Source organism: Sturnus vulgaris, chromosome 1, assembly GCF_052056855.1.
Source record: "Sturnus vulgaris isolate bStuVul1 chromosome 1, bStuVul1.hap1, whole genome shotgun sequence".
NCBI classification, from domain to species: domain Eukaryota; kingdom Metazoa; phylum Chordata; class Aves; order Passeriformes; family Sturnidae; genus Sturnus; species Sturnus vulgaris.
This window is the reverse complement of record NC_142243.1, coordinates 104098325-104113663: the sequence shown is the minus strand read 5'-3', so window position 1 is coordinate 104113663 and position 15339 is coordinate 104098325. Positions and strand designations below refer to the sequence as shown.

Genomic DNA, 15339 nt, shown 5'->3' with positions numbered 1-15339 from the left:
TTATTTTCTCTTCGCTAACACTTGTCCGCTATTGTAGTTATCTTCAGAATAGTCAGTAAATAATACAGCTTGCAGATGAAACATTCCTTAAAAACAAGATGCTGTAACAGTCTTGTGCTCAGTGATACAACAAATGAATGGTATTTAAAAGGTATTGGCACTGTGAGCTGCATGACCCAGTTTGTGAGTGCATACTGCAGGCTACAAAATGGAAGGAAGTGCTTCTTAGTGAGGGGCTCCTTGAAAGGTGGTATGTCAGGGGTGAAAGTATTGAGCCCTCAAGAGTCTCTATCTGCTGTGGTTCATTTATTTTGCACAGCCTCTGACTACAGACCAGTTATTCCTGGTCTATAGCTCCCGCCCAGAGCTCAGTCACTTATGATGAGTTTTCGACCACATGCCAGGCTCTGTTCTGCTTCTTCTACTTCATAGTCTGCATCTTATCCAACACCCACTGTGTCTCACTTTGAAACACTGGACAGCCTGGGCTGGAAAGGACCTTAAAGACCATCTACTTCCAACCTCCCTGCTATGGACGGGGACATCTTTCCTAGACCTGGTTGCTCAAAGTCCCATCCAGCCTGGTCTTTAACACTTCCACGGATGGGGAATCTACAGCTTTCCTGGGCAACTTGTTCCAGTGCTTCACTTACCCTCACAGGAAAGAGTTTATTCCTAATATCTAATCTGAACCTATTCTCAGTCTGAATCCATTTCCCCTTGTTCTGTACCTACACACTCTTGTAAAAAATGTGTTTCCATCTTTCTTGTAGACTCCCTTCAGGTACTAGAAAGGCCACAGTTAGGTCACCATTAAGCCATCTCTCTTCCAGACTGAACAGTCTCCTTTCCTCATAGGAGTTTCTCAGCTTGTCCGCGGATTCCTCCCCTGACTGCACTGTCGGTCACGCACTTCATCCTCCCAAATCTTTCCTCGAAACAGAAGCAGGTCTCACATTCTTTCGCACCACAAGGCTCATCTAGTAGGGCTCATTAATACAGTAAATCATTAACGAAGCAAGTGCAGTACACCACACACCACCGCGCTGTTTGTTCATCGATGTGCATTACCACAGCGACCTCCGCAGCTTTTCGGATTCGCTATGGAACGCGATTTCGGCATTGTGGGCACAGCCCGAGGATGGAGCGGCAACCACACAGAATCCCAGCAGCAGTTCGGCTGGAAAAGACCTCCGAGATCTCCGAGTCCGATCTGCGACCGAACATCACCATGGCACCACGTGCCACGTCCAGCCCTTCCTAAAACACCTCCAGCGACGGTGACTCCACCACCCCTCTGGGCATCCTATTTCAATATCTAATCACCTTTCCCGAGAAGAAATTCCTCCTAATGTCCAATCTAAACCTCCCCTAGTGCAGCTCGAGGTTACGTCCACTCGTCCCGTCGCTACGCCAGGGCACATATCGCGGGCAGGCGCGGCAGCGGCCTAACTTCCATCACCGCTCCGCCCCCTAGCGGCCGACTCTACTCCTCACCGCGGTCACGTCACGTCTCGTCACGTCACGTCTCGTCACGTCACGTCGCGTCGCGTCGCGTTACGTCACGTTACGTCACGTCCCGGCCCATCCAGACAGGTCTCGTCCCGTCCCCGCCCTTCCCCGCGTTTCCCGGCGGTGTGAAGGAGCGCGCACGCGCGGAGCAGACCCCTGCGCGCGCGGGGGGCTCTGGCGGCTGCGCGCGCGGCAGCGGCCCCGCCCCGCCCGGCCCCGCCCCGTCCCGCCCCGCCGCGTGAGGCGTGCGCGCGTGGCGGCCGCGGCGGGATGTTCGTGGCGCGCAGCATCGCCGCGGATCACCGCGACCTCATCCACGATGTGTCCTTCGACTTCCACGGGCGCCGCATGGCCACCTGCTCCAGCGACCAGAGCGTCAAGGTGAGCGGGAAGCCACCGGGCCTGGTACCAGGCCAGTGTCGCGGCGCCGGACGTTCGCGGCCTACCAGGTTATGCGGGTCGGGCCGGGCTGCGGCGCAGCCGAGGGCTCGGTCCGCGGGAGGTCCCGGTGCGGTGTCGGGCCCTCGGGGCGGGACGCCTTCGCCCACAGTGCACGTTGTGTTTGTGTTTGTGTTTGCGCTGAGGCATGCGAACACGGGGCCTCCGCTTCCCACCCATTGCTGCGGCAGGGAAAACATTCCCGACTGCTGTGCCTGCAGCCGTGCCGCTTGTTTTGTTTAGTCGGCTGAAAATCTGTACTTATTAAAGAATACTTATGAAGGAAGCTGCTGTTTCGTAATGTAGTGCCAACAATCTGTATTTGTAATGGGAAGAAGGTGAAGTGCCAGTAAGCAAAAAGCCGGAGTGTTCCGTGTGTGCCCTGGCAGAGTGGGGAAAGTGTAGAATATTAGAAGCCTTAATTTTTACATCCCTTTAGAGGAAATGAAGTAGCATTTTATATTTACTTCAGCGAAAAGTTGATTGCTTTTTCTCTTTTTTTTTGTGCATAGTAAGCGGGTGGGCAAATATTCGGGAGTCACGTGGATAGATTTAAGAAATCTAATTTGCTGAGAGCAGTCATGTTTGTTATTAAGTCCAGATAAATGTTTGAGAAAGTCGCTTTTTCCATAGAAAGCTGTGTTATATGTAGATTAGGCTTAGCAACAACGAAGCACACCCTTCTCCCTGACCACAGACTCAAAAGCAAAGAATAATACGGTCCCCCAGAAGGTGAGCCGAAGACACGGGGTTCTTTGGTTTGCCTGACTACTTAGAGTGTGCAGTTCTTAAGAAAGATTCCAGGAGGTAGGATGAACACAGAAACTATGTTTTTTAGCAGTGTAACGTTACTTTCCAGTCATAATTGAACCCTTTATGAGACTGTTCAGAAGTTTTCCTCCAACCAGAGGGACACCATGACCTAGGTTGTGTTGGAGATCCAGAGTGGCAGATGTGAGGGGACTTTCAGTACGGCTTTAAATTGATTGAGTGATGAACAGGAGTGGGCGTCAGGTGGTGTCTTTCATTTGGTTATGTTCGTGACTTTCTACATAATTTTTCAGTGAAAAATTCATAAAGATATATGGGAAGTCAAGAGAGAGGAAGGTTCAGTGACTTGCATATGGTTATAAATCAAGGCAGAAATCTCATAGAAAGAAACAAAATCTGTTCCCCCACCATCCTGATGTATATTTTGCTGCCCTGCTCTGCTTTTGGGATGAGTGCTGGTAGCTGCTTGAGGGTTTTGCAGCCAGAGCTGAGCACGTGAGGGTGCTGGGGACTCTAGAATGAAACAGAACAGTGTACTCTTGGAACAAAGTGAATGAAGTATTGGGAATTGTAATAATTTCCCTTCTATGTAATTTACTGTTTAAAAAGAGATAGAAGTCATACAATAGTGGGTTTTGCAGGCAGTGCCTCTTCTCCCTACTTGTAATAGGGATATTTTCATGGTTGAGTTAAGTGCAATTTTGTACGGAACCAGGTACCGTGTCCTGGATGAAAATGTTTAGTGGGGGAGTGAATGTATTTTTGTTTATTTTATATATATATATATATATATGTGTGTGTGTCTTTAAAATACTAGTCAGCTTTATTTACAAATTGAATAATTGTATTTTGATTTCTCAATAGGTCTGGGACAAAAGTGAAAATGGAGATTGGCATTGCACTGCTAGCTGGAAGGTTTGTATTTGTTAAAATGACACAGACATAACCATCATTTCTCCTTTGTTTTTGGAGCAACATACTTAATTTCTGCTGAATTTTAGAGTAGAAATGCTTTTGGTTAGATGTAGATTGTCTATGTCTTGTGTAAAATACTTTTTCTTAGCTTCTGTAAAACATCTCTAGTGCCTGTCATTAAAGCAGATGCTAACATGCAGTGTGCTCTTGTTAGTACCTAATTATGTTGCAAGACTCTAGTATCAGTAGATGTTATCACTGACTGGTATTCAGGGAGTAGAAAACAGTGCCTTAATTTTTAATTGACTATTTCCTTTTGCATATAGTAAGACTTAAAAAAATAAAAGGGAGGAAAATTAAAAGGAAGATGTCTGGCTATTAAATGTTAGAACATCTGACCTCTGCTTTTTGTTCTCCAAAACCTTTCTGAGAACTTTGTCCTATAGAGGCTCTGCTTCATCTCGATAATTAGTGTATTCAGCTTCTGAATTGTTCTTAAATTTGTATTTAATAGGACCACAATGCATTCATCCCTGTAAATGGCAGTGCAAGGCAGGCTTTCAAATTCCCCTTCTCTAAGACAGGAATGTTGACTAGGTATAAAAGAGGAGCTTCATATTAGAAAGAAGATTAATAATGTTCTGCAAGTGCTTTTGAAAAGTACAGTCAAGCTAGAAGTGAACATGGTAATGGCTGAAATTTGGTTGAGAACAAAACTGTACTTTTTACAGTAAGGCAGAATCATATTTTGGAACTTAAGGTAGTAATGAATGATGCCTTGAAATACAGTTGTAGTAATTGTTTTTTAAACACTAAGAGCCACAGCTTTGCAGAGCTGGGTGGAACAAAGAACTGCAACAGCTGCTATGTAACTTTGTATAAAAGACCGTAGGTGTTGCATGCAGGTAGTTATTGTAAAAGAAAGGCCTTATAAAATACGGTTTAGACCCTACTACTCTAGCTAAGCTAAAAGCTAGCTTATAAGTTCTCATGTAAAAAAATTCTGAAAATCAGAATCAGTTAGCACAATCTATTCTAGTAACAAAACCTTTTGCACCTACAAAAACAAAAAATCTGTCCCATAGGAATCAGTGAACAGAATATGTAAACTAGCTAGGAACAGAGAAATTTGATGTATATGTAAAATGCCATTTACTAACCAATTAATTGAGTGGCAAGAAAGTTATGAACCAATTAAACACAAGGTCTTAGAAAACTGTAAAAAAATAGGCTGTAACATTAAAGATTAGCTTTTCAACATAAAGAATCAAGAGTCCCATCTGTTTCTATTGCAACACATAGGTTTCAAAGGAGCAGTATTAGTACTTTCTAGAATTCTTTTCTTCAGAAAGTCATGAAAATAGATGGTTCCTTGGCCTAACGCAGTAAGTTTGCTTCTCTACAGTGTTTTGATGTTATCTTGCAGACACATAGTGGATCAGTGTGGCGAGTGACATGGGCCCATCCTGAATTTGGCCAGGTCCTGGCTTCCTGCTCGTTTGATAGAACAGCAGCTGTATGGGAAGAAATAGTGGGAGAGTCAAATGATAAACTCCGAGGCCAGAGTCACTGGGTGAGACTCCTTTTCTATAGCTATAAAGTTTCCAATTTTGGCTATGTTTTGTTCAGTTGTGGCAACATTCCAACACAAAGTAAGTATTTTTAAAACATTTGAGGAAAACAGCTAACTGGCTACATCCTGGCCAATTCACATCACTATTACTGGTGTTTCATAATAAGATGTTCCTGGCAAACAACTTACAGACATGAAGTCCCACCTAGAGTTAAAGTTGGATTTTTCTTTGACAAGAGATCTTTTGAAACAACACTGGCTGTTCTTGCTCATCTTTCAAACAATAGAAAAGTTGGGGGGTGGAATTTTTTTAGTGGAAGATGTAAGCAATCCTATGAAATGGTGCTGTCAGGCTTTGATTAGCCTTCCTTAGGTAATAAATTGTTTGGTGGAAATTTCTTTGCAGGTCAAGAGGACCACTCTAGTAGACAGTAGGACATCTGTTACAGATGTGAAGTTCGCTCCCAAGCATATGGGTCTTATGTTAGCAACTTGTTCAGCAGATGGAGTTGTAAGGATCTATGAAGCTCCAGATGTGATGAACCTCAGCCAGTGGTCACTGCAGCATGAAATCTCATGTAAGCTCAGCTGCAGTTGTATTTCTTGGAATCCTTCAAGGTATGTTACTAAAACATTTGCTTTATGACTGTAACAGGAAGGGAAAAACCATTCAAAACTGAACTGCTTTGATTTCTGTTTGTCCAGAAGCACTTAATGGCTTTCCCTGTGGGCGGTGTTATGTCCTACTGATCCAGTTACTCTTTTATTCATTAGCAGTAGTCTGTGCTGAAGGTTCAGAGTACAGACATTCACTTTAATGCATGAGATAAGATAAAAGATGATTTAAAAACTAGAACTCATCTACATTTAGCTTATGTGATTTGTCTTCCAAAATCTGAATGAAGTATCACTGAATCAATCATTAAAAGCACTGCAAAGAATGCAGATTCTGCCATGAAACTTGTGGTAAATACTAGACTGCAGATGCAGTCTATTACAGAAAGTAAATTCTTCTTTCAGAAAACATAGTCTTGAACTGCTAAATAATTAATATGCAAAATAATGTTGTCTAATGATTTCCCTTAGTGAGTGTATAAAGTGGGCTTTCGAAACAATGAAGATAGTGGTAACTGAATAGCATTTAACTCGTGTTTCTTTCTGATTTTTTCTTTGTGATATTTTATGGTGTTTTGTTTTCTCTGTAGATAATGTGTTTGAAATTTAACAAATGGCTTGGTGTACCTTCCGCAGGAAATATTATATATGAATATAATATATATAACATGTAAATATAACAGTACTTGTTTTCACCTTTTAGCTCTCGAGCACATTCACCCATGATAGCTGTAGGAAGTGATGACAACAGTCCAAATATACTGGCTAAGGTTCAAATTTATGAATATAATGAAAATACCAGGTATGCTAAATAACAATATATAATGTTTGTGGGATCATAAAGTTGTTTATAATATATGGCATTTTATTTATATCGTTAGATGTGGAGTGGAGTAGTGAATAATAATACTTTAATTTTATTTCTGATCCATTGGGTGGGAAAAGAGAGGGAGACTCCAGAATGGTAACTGATGTTAACAGAAATTACATTGATAGTTTTATTCTCTGTCAGTGCAGAAATGTCAGTGTTCTTATCAGCATTTTAAAGGGAGAGTTGTTGTTTCTGTGTCTGCTAAATTATATGTTTAATTTTGCACAAGGACATAACAGTTGAAACTTGAATTGTGTTGTACCAGGCACTGTTTTGTTCAAAGCCTCCTTACAAAGATTTTAAAAGCAGGAATATAATGACAGAAAGTGCTGTGAATTGCTCGTTGTCTGTTGAAGTTCAGGTTGTACAGTCAGGAGTTCACAGAAGCAGAAAAGGCTAGGAAGTTTGTGCACCACCACTTCCAATTAAATGATAACAGAGAAATTGTGTTTGATTAGGAGTGATCGATGTGGGAAAGGAGCCAGAGTGTTCTGTGGACTTTATGCCCAGCTTCAGGCAATGCTCTCCATGCATTAACAATGAAGTTACTGTAACTTACTAAGAAAATGGAATATGTGTTTATCATACAGCAGAGGAGGCAGACAGTGGTCTGCTTAAAAGCATGGAAAATTTAGTAAGTTACTGAGATGCAAATTCCCTTTAGATTTGTGAATGGAAAATTTCTTTTGATTTCCCTTTTCCAATTGTAGACAAAAATGTTTTTTGTTCTGCAATCCTTGCTTTGTTGTATAACTTAAAATACTGTAGCATACTATGGCTACTGTATCTGATACATTCAATTTCTGAAGAAATCTGCTTGAAATTATTGCCTAAATTTATGTATCTGGTTTATATAATTTGCGTCACTGCCAGTTTTTATGGCATTAAAAGTTAATTTCTTGCCCTGTACAGGAAGTATGCAAAAGCAGAAGCTCTGATGACAGTCACGGATCCTGTACATGATATTGCATTTGCTCCAAATCTGGGAAGATCCTTCCACATCTTGGCTGTAGCAACCAAAGACGTGCGAATTTTCACACTGAAACCTCTAAGGTGAGCTCAAGAGGAAGATGGTTTGGTGTGATGTGATGCATACTATACAACCTCGTTCAAATAGTCACTGTCTGCAGGATTGTTTCTAGCAACCTGATTTTTAAGGTGACAAGATGGTGAGCAAGGCTATAATTTTGTCTGAATACCTAATCTAGTAACAGTTGTTAGTAGAAAGATGTAGTTCTTTCTGACATCATGTTTGAGTCCGGACCTTTGAACAGTTGTGTGCAGAACTGTCACTTTTCTCTTAAACAGGAAAGAATTGACTTCATCAGGAGGATTAACAAAATTTGAAATTCATATTGTGGCACAGTTTGATAATCACAACTCCCAGGTGTGGCGAGTGAGCTGGAATATTACAGGCACAGTGCTTGCCTCCTCTGGTGATGATGGCTGTGTTAGACTCTGGAAGGGTAAGGTCACCCACCTGAAATACATTACTTTGTAGTCTGCTGAATTGCTTGAGAAATTTTACTCAAAACATAATTTTGGAGTGAGTGTTCATTTTAGACTTGTGAAAGATAGATATTTTTTCTATATTTCTGTTTATGTCTAAGAAAAACAGAACTCAGACATAATTTCCTGTACTAGAATACTTGCACGATTTAGGCTGCTGTGAATAGTTTTGTTACTGTACCCTGGAATTGTTTCACTAGACTAGAGCTACATGAAGTTGTCATTTTAAAAAGTAAGATAGATCTTTTCCTGCTAGAAAATCTACATTCAGTCACAATGTCCAGGCAAATGGCTTTTTTCTGTTTACGTTTTTGAAAGGAAACAAACAAATACATGTACCCTCCCTCCATGAACCAAACAAACGACAAAAAAAAAATCCCCACAATAACAACAAAAACCCACTGGCAGTTGCCTTATGTATTTTCATTTGTTTCTTAGTATTGTGATAATGGAAACTGAGTTTTAAATTATGGACAGGCAGAGAATATCAGGCAGCTAAAGGGCCAGATCCTAACTGTTTGGAATTTATACATTGTTATTGAAGTTCAGTTCTGATTCAGACCAGGTGTGGGAAAGTTGAAAGCTGAGCTTCAGAAGAGAAACTAACAGTTTCTATATATCTGTGTTTGCAGCTAATTACATGGACAACTGGAAGTGTACTGGTATACTGAAAGGTAATGGGAGTCCAGTGAATGGTAGTTCTCAGCAGGGAATTTTTAATGCCTCTCTAGGTTCAGCCAATACAAGTCTGCAGAATTCACTAAATGGATCATCTGCCAGCAGGTAGGTTAATTAGTAGAGAGACTGATTTTCAGTAAATAGTATTTTCTCTGAATCTTCTTAATTTCATTTAGCTCTCATATTTGTTTTACATGTTTTTAAAGTGCAATATCATTTATTGCATGAGTACTTCTATAAGCTCTTCTGATTTTGCTCTGTGGTTTGTCTGTTATGCCAGTGTTAAGAAGACAATGAACAAAACAGTAAGTCATACTGAATCAGTCTGTATAAATAAGCAATGTAAATAATTATTTTCATTTTTAGTCCTTTCATTTTGTTAAAAACAACGTTTCTGAAATAGTTTCAAAGGAGAAGCTTCATCCTACTGGTGTGTAACTGCCCTTTTGTTTTAGATACATGTTTAAAAATGAAGCAAAAATACCAGCAACGAATTCTGTTTTTCTCTGGGATAATATAGCAGAAAGAAAGGAAGAAAAGTTTCTTCATAACATATGATTTCAACAGTCAAATGTTAGTGTTAGTTTACTTGGTTTTTGCAGGTGTTTAGCAGCACTTGAATAAAAGTCTTGTGGTTTTTAACATTTTCCTCATATGGCATTCATATTGCAGATAATTCGCCTTAATCTCAGTTAGGTTTTTGTTCTGTCATGGTTGCTGTTTAGTTCGTAAATTTTAGTGCCTCTTCTGAAAAAAACATTTTCATTTGTGCACACTGAAATGTAGAAATAGCTGAGTCTTGCATCTGTATAGTGCAGTGTGTACAATAAGCTTTACAGAGTTTTAAGTCCTGTATAAGGATGAGATGGGCCAGATTGTATAGCAGCAGTTTCCAAGTTTTGTGGCCACCTTTGTTTCAAATGCCTTGGGATAGTTTCCCTTTCCATCTCAATGCAGCTACTCATGTGGGGCTTTTTTCAGATTGCAATGCTTGTCAGTAGTTTGCTTTTGGAGAGTAGCACCAGCCTGCCCCCTGTTTCGCTTTCAGCAGTCAGTCCTGAACGGCACTTCTAAGGCTGTTGAACAGAGAATGGGTTTCACATTTTCCTCAAGATAAATGAGAGCACAAGAGGTGGTAATGGGCCTGGTTTCTACAAGAAAGGGCATCAGAATGTTGTTGGTCACGATTCCAGGTTCTACTTGCAATGTAGCAAAGGAAATGCAGCCCTGCCTTGGAAATGGTATATCCAGAGCTGTGTAGCTGCATTTGCTTGGGCTTCTGTGGGGAAATACAGGCTGTCTTACAGCTCTTTAGCACAGGGTGTGGTTTCACAATCTCCTTATCTAAGATTGTGCTACCACCAAGACTAACCGGCCCCACCCCACTGGTGGCTCTTCTGTCCCTGAACTTGGTGCTAAGCCATTGTGAAACTGAAACTTCTAGCATTATTTCTGTTCCCTTCATGGCTCTGTATTTTGGAAGGTGTTTTGTTTGGGTTTTTAATGAATTATTCTTGCCTCCGATTTGTAATGCAATGTTATTTCCGGAATTAAGTCAGCAGCTGTGTAATTTCCAGACATACAGTGTCTTGTCCTAGGATTGAGCTTTGTTATAAAAGATACACACTTTACTACATGCTTTCTTCTATGATGATATTGTCCTGAATTGAGTAAGCACAGTCGTTAACTTCTGTGTTAGTGTTAACATGCTGATAAAGATTTATGCTTTGACATTTGACTAAATAGGTATCCTACACATAACTTATTTTGTCTCTGACTGTACATGCTGTGTTTCCTGTCTCTACGTTTAAACACTTAAAACGGCTGTAGCACAGGCAGATCTGGAAAAGATTATAAAAGCACTATGGCCAAACTGAATTTGTACTCAAAATAAATTTCAGAATATGTGATGTAGATTGTTAGGAAATAACCAGTAGGGGTATATTATTATGTTGATGTAATTGTGTGTCTAGATTTATGATACAATTTCCATTCTCCATTTGTATTATGTCCTTTTTAACAGAAAGCAGAGCTGATACCAAGCTAACTGGAGTAACTTTGGTGTTTTGCTGCTTGTTGCATGCACACAGGAATGGAAAACGAACTCCTTTTTCCTTTCCCCAGCGCCGTTTGACCTCTCCCAAGACACCAGCAGCCTGCTAACTACTAAATGCTGTTCAAAACGCCTTTTTAAAACACATTGTATGCGTTTTTTGTACTAGCCTGCACAGTTTGATACTGATGGAACGCCTGATAGAAAAATACTTGGAGAGGCGTCTTGTCTGGAAAAAAAACATAAACACCACCACCCAAACCCCAAAAATTCCATCAGAACGTATTTTTGAAAGCTTGTCAAATTAAAAGATAGTTCATGGTTAAAAACAAGAATTTTTGTCCTTGATTGGGATGGGAGGAGGGAAACGACCATTACAATAACTTTCATTAAAATTGTTTTGAGAACCAATTTGTTTTGCATTTCAGAGTGTTCAGTATTTGATTAAGATTCCTAAACATAAAAAGGTTGTAACTGCTTTGTAATACATCAAAGGAGTAAGAAAACTGTTTTGACAGTTGTACAGATGATGGCTTTTTAGTATTCTGGTATTGCTTCATTTATATTATTTAGTATGGCTTCAAATAAATGTTTTGTAAGTACTGTCATACTTCATCCTAAAAGAAGTATTTTTTCTGTTGCATATTTGTACATTCTTATGGTAATAATTACAATTACGTGGAGATTTAAATTCTCTAAAGATAGTATTCCTGAAAAATGCAAACACTTTAGCCATACAGAGATCTAAACCAAAATGCAGCTTGTTGTTAATTGTCTCATAATTTCATTAATAAACTGATAGCTGTTTTTTTTAATATAAGTCCACAGAATTGTAAACAAGACAGAAAACATAATATAGTTACATTAAAATGCACAAGTGTTACGGGTAAGTTGTAATAAAAACAGCAGCAAAATGACATGAAGTGGCATAATTCTGAATCTTGCATCCACTAGGAATCTTGAATTTACACTGAGGATTTTGCAGAACTATGTAAATAGATACAAAGACTGTATTTCATTCAAAGTAGTTATTCTCTGTAAATGTATATCATTAATGTTAATAATTAACAGTGATGTTTTTACGTCTATTCTAGAAATGCTGTGAAGTTAATCTGAATTAGACATATACGCAGCAAATGTACTTTGATAATATTTAATGTATATTTTGTGTCACAAACAAAGCATTACTGAAAGGTGTTAACAAATCACAGTAATTCTGGGAGAATGAAAGCCTGTTACTAGCTGTACTGCACCACCCTTTTGACTTCCAAAGCAATCCGTTCTTGTGTAAAAATGTATGCTAGGACTAAGACTATGGTATTATTTTCAATGAATTTCAGTGGAACAGACTATTATTTTGTTTTAAAGAAGGGTTTCCAGATTTGTCTTGTTTTGAATTACAAGCCTTGATTTTTGCTATTATGTTCTATTGGTTTTGGCATGGATATACTAAAGCCTTTTTTTTTTCCAGCATGTCTTTTCTCCCCTTTGGTTCTCCTTGTATTTACTACCTTTCTCTTCTTTTCTTGTTTTGTTTTTTTTTTGTTTTGTTTTGTTTTGTTTGGTTTTTTGTTTTGGTGTTTTGTTCCTTTCTTAATTGTTTCAGGTATTTCTTTCCCCCTCTGGATTCCCCACGGGCTGGATCGAGATGGTCCAGTCATGCCCAGCTCCTTCCTCCTCCTCCTCTGATAGAGCAGTCTTGTGATGCTGACACTGCCAACCTCCAGTATCCTCACCCTCGCAGACGATGTGTATCTCGGCCTCTTAATCTTTTACCTGAGAATGAAGGGGTTTAATATGTTACTTTAAATAAATTCTGAAGGGCCTTATCCTGGTATTTGTCAATGCTTCCATTTCTGGCTGCCTTTGTATTCCTTCTCTGGTACAGAAGACTTTTTAAAAAATGTGGGAACTTTATGCATGTTTTGCAAAACAAAGAACATTTAGAACATGTTACCTGTGTATCAAATACCATTTTAATTTGTACCCTTTGAATTTTGGCAAGATACATAAAAGAGTATTAGCCACGAGCTCTTTAGGGAGTAGGTGACTTCAATGTGCCTGTCCTTTTTTCTTTGTTTTTTATTTCTCCTTTTTGAAATCAGTTTAGTATGGTCTTTAATATTTTTCTTTTTGTATACTGCATTTACATGTGAAAAACATTCTCAAAATTAGACATGCCTTCAAGACACTTGTGAGTGAAGAACGATGTTGGATCAGCTTGTTAAAGGAACAAAACCATTCCTGTGTATACTGCAGCAAAATAATTTGAAGTGTTTGGTTACTTAAGATTTTTCCATCTTTCTGTATAAATATTTAAATTTTATAATTGTGATTGACTAATAAACTTATTCTCAAAGGTCTGTATTTGTATGCTTTTCCTTGTAATAAACTTTTTTCTTTTTTAATAGGTTCCTGATGAAGGTGGTTTTTTGATTCAGGTGTCCACTCTCCTAGCTCTGCTTTTGTGCCATTCTTGATGTGCAGCTGCATGTTCCTGGTCTGTGCCACGAGGTGTGCTCTGACTTTTCCTGTGGGTGTGCTGAAGGTGTGCGGAGACTGCTAAAGCTGTTGGGTTTCACATTACCTCTCAGTTCTTTTCCAGTGATTGAATTAAATCAGGACCGTTTGAAGAAAGAGTGCTGCTTGAAAAAATGTGAAATGTCTTTTCTGATGTATCAGCACAGGAACGCCACTGCTCTGGATCAGCTGTTGGCACTGACTCAGACTGGTGCAAGGAAGGAAGGCAGGAAGATAATGCTGGACAAAGAATGCCCAGGAGTAGAATTACTGCACAGGATGGGATTGCTGAGTTTGTTAGGCAGATCCTGGGGGGAGCAAGGAAAGAGGAGGCCTTTGTGCAGCAGAAACCTGAAGTGTAATAGTATATTTCAATGTGCTTCAAAATGGACTTAGCCTGTTTCCTAGTGGACTAGACCACTACTATGAGGTAAAGAACAAGGCAACTTGTATTTTTCTGAAGTGACAAGTTCCTGTGAGTTTTACTTGTATTCTGAAAACTTCATTTGCTCACATTTGTTTCTTTATTTTTCTCTGAGGGATTAAGTTTTAACTTAAAAACCTGTGAGGTACACTGATGTTAGAATAATGTGCTTGCTGAACATGTGTGGAGGGAGGATGCTTGCTTTCCAGCCAACAGGAACCGAAGCGTGGAGGAAAAAAAAAAGTGTTTTATATCTTTACCAGGAAAAGTTAACGCAAAACCATGCCAACTTTGTATGGTAAACAGAAATGTTACATGATTAAAAGATAATGCTTAAATGGAGGGTGGGAAATAACTATTTCTCAGAGGGAGAATGAATAATTAAAAAATTATCAACACTATTACACTGAGATACGTTCCTCAACCAGAACAAACTGTTTCTGGGTATGCAAGAAGCACAACATATTTTTGAAGTGTTGAGCCATTTGCAGAATTCCTATCCTAACAATGAAGAGTCACAGATAAACCAGTTACAGTAATGACAATTTTCTGCAGCTTCCAGTAGTGCTTCTAATAGTTTATTCAGCATGGTCACATTACTTTCCTCTGTGATGAATGTGTTATTATTAGATATCGTAATTCCAGTCACACTTGCTACTAATGGAAACATGCTGTAAGTGTCAGTGCAAACAAGTCATGTTAGAACACAGGGGCCAAGTACTCTAACCTCAGCAAATGAACTCAGGCTGGTTTTGTGGCTGATGTCTGCCTTGCCCCCTGCCTCTATTTTGTATTGACCTCTCTCCAAACCAGGACCCTTCGATCCACATCCCTGACTTTCCACCTCTGCTTCCTCAAACTCATGCTTCCCTCTATTCCCTTAAGCCTGTGAACTGTACTTTTGTGCAGGATCTGGACCCTTGGACATAGGCAGCAGAACTCTAGGAGGCAAAATCATAAAAGGGCTTTGAAAGGGATAATTACAGCAGATACAATATTTTAAATTTATCCAGCACTTTTAAAGGCTGTGTTCCTTTTTCTTCTGAAAGCATACCTGCAATAGCCCTTACACTGCTTCTGTGCTTGGAGCACATCTCAGATTGAACTGCCAGGGTTAGAAGTTTATGGGTCCTGTAGAAGTCATGAGATGGCTTTGGTGGTTTTCTTTGTTTTTCTTTGGTTTTGTGCGTGTGCTGGTTTTGATTTTGTTGTTGTTTGGTTTTGTTTTGAACATATTTGAAACAATATGAATTTCTGCTTACGACAAACGTGAATTTCCACTGTTGTAGATTTTTGCACTCTTCATACCAGGAATACAACTGTAGAAATGCATTGTGAAAACATCCTGGACAGCTCTGAATTTGATCTGTTGAAGATCTGTTGAAATTTTCATGCTTACACACACACATGTTTGGAAGGCACCTGCTCACATCCTCTTCTTAAAAACGAATGTGACTGGT

At 39.6% G+C, this 15339-nt stretch overlaps 1 protein-coding gene across 4 annotated transcripts; it reads left to right on the top strand.

Moving 5' to 3' along the window:
* The first annotated feature begins 1715 nt into the window (after nt 1-1715).
* Nucleotides 1716-13574, top strand: SEH1L (SEH1 like nucleoporin). 4 transcript variants are annotated; one of them, XM_014870873.2, is made up of 9 exons: nt 1716-1893; nt 3586-3636; nt 5063-5209; nt 5616-5827; nt 6528-6626; nt 7608-7748; nt 8004-8161; nt 8837-8987; nt 12542-13298. In XM_014870873.2, exons 1-9 carry the CDS (start codon nt 1783-1785, stop codon nt 12729-12731), a joined length of 1260 nt encoding a protein of 419 aa, XP_014726359.1. In that variant the 5' UTR covers nt 1716-1782; the 3' UTR covers nt 12732-13298. The 4 variants fall into 4 exon arrangements, with proteins under 4 accessions (XP_014726359.1, XP_088028981.1, XP_088028973.1 ...); XM_088172855.1 differs by lacking the exon at nt 12542-13298 and adding an exon at nt 13347-13574 and having other exon boundaries at nt 1717-1893; XM_088172847.1 differs by having other exon boundaries at nt 1717-1893; nt 10973-13298.
* The last annotated feature ends 1765 nt before the right edge of the window (nt 13575-15339 follow it).

Coding starts and splice junctions, on each gene's coding strand:
- SEH1L (XM_014870873.2), top strand. CDS start 1,783: ATGTTCGTGGCGCGCAGCATCGCCGCGGATCACCGCGACCTCATCCAC. Junction 3,637..5,062: donor ATTGCACTGCTAGCTGGAAG/GTTTGTATTTGT, acceptor GTTATCTTGCAG/ACACATAGTGGATCAGTGTG. Junction 8,162..8,836: donor CTGTGTTAGACTCTGGAAGG/GTAAGGTCACCC, acceptor CTGTGTTTGCAG/CTAATTACATGGACAACTGG.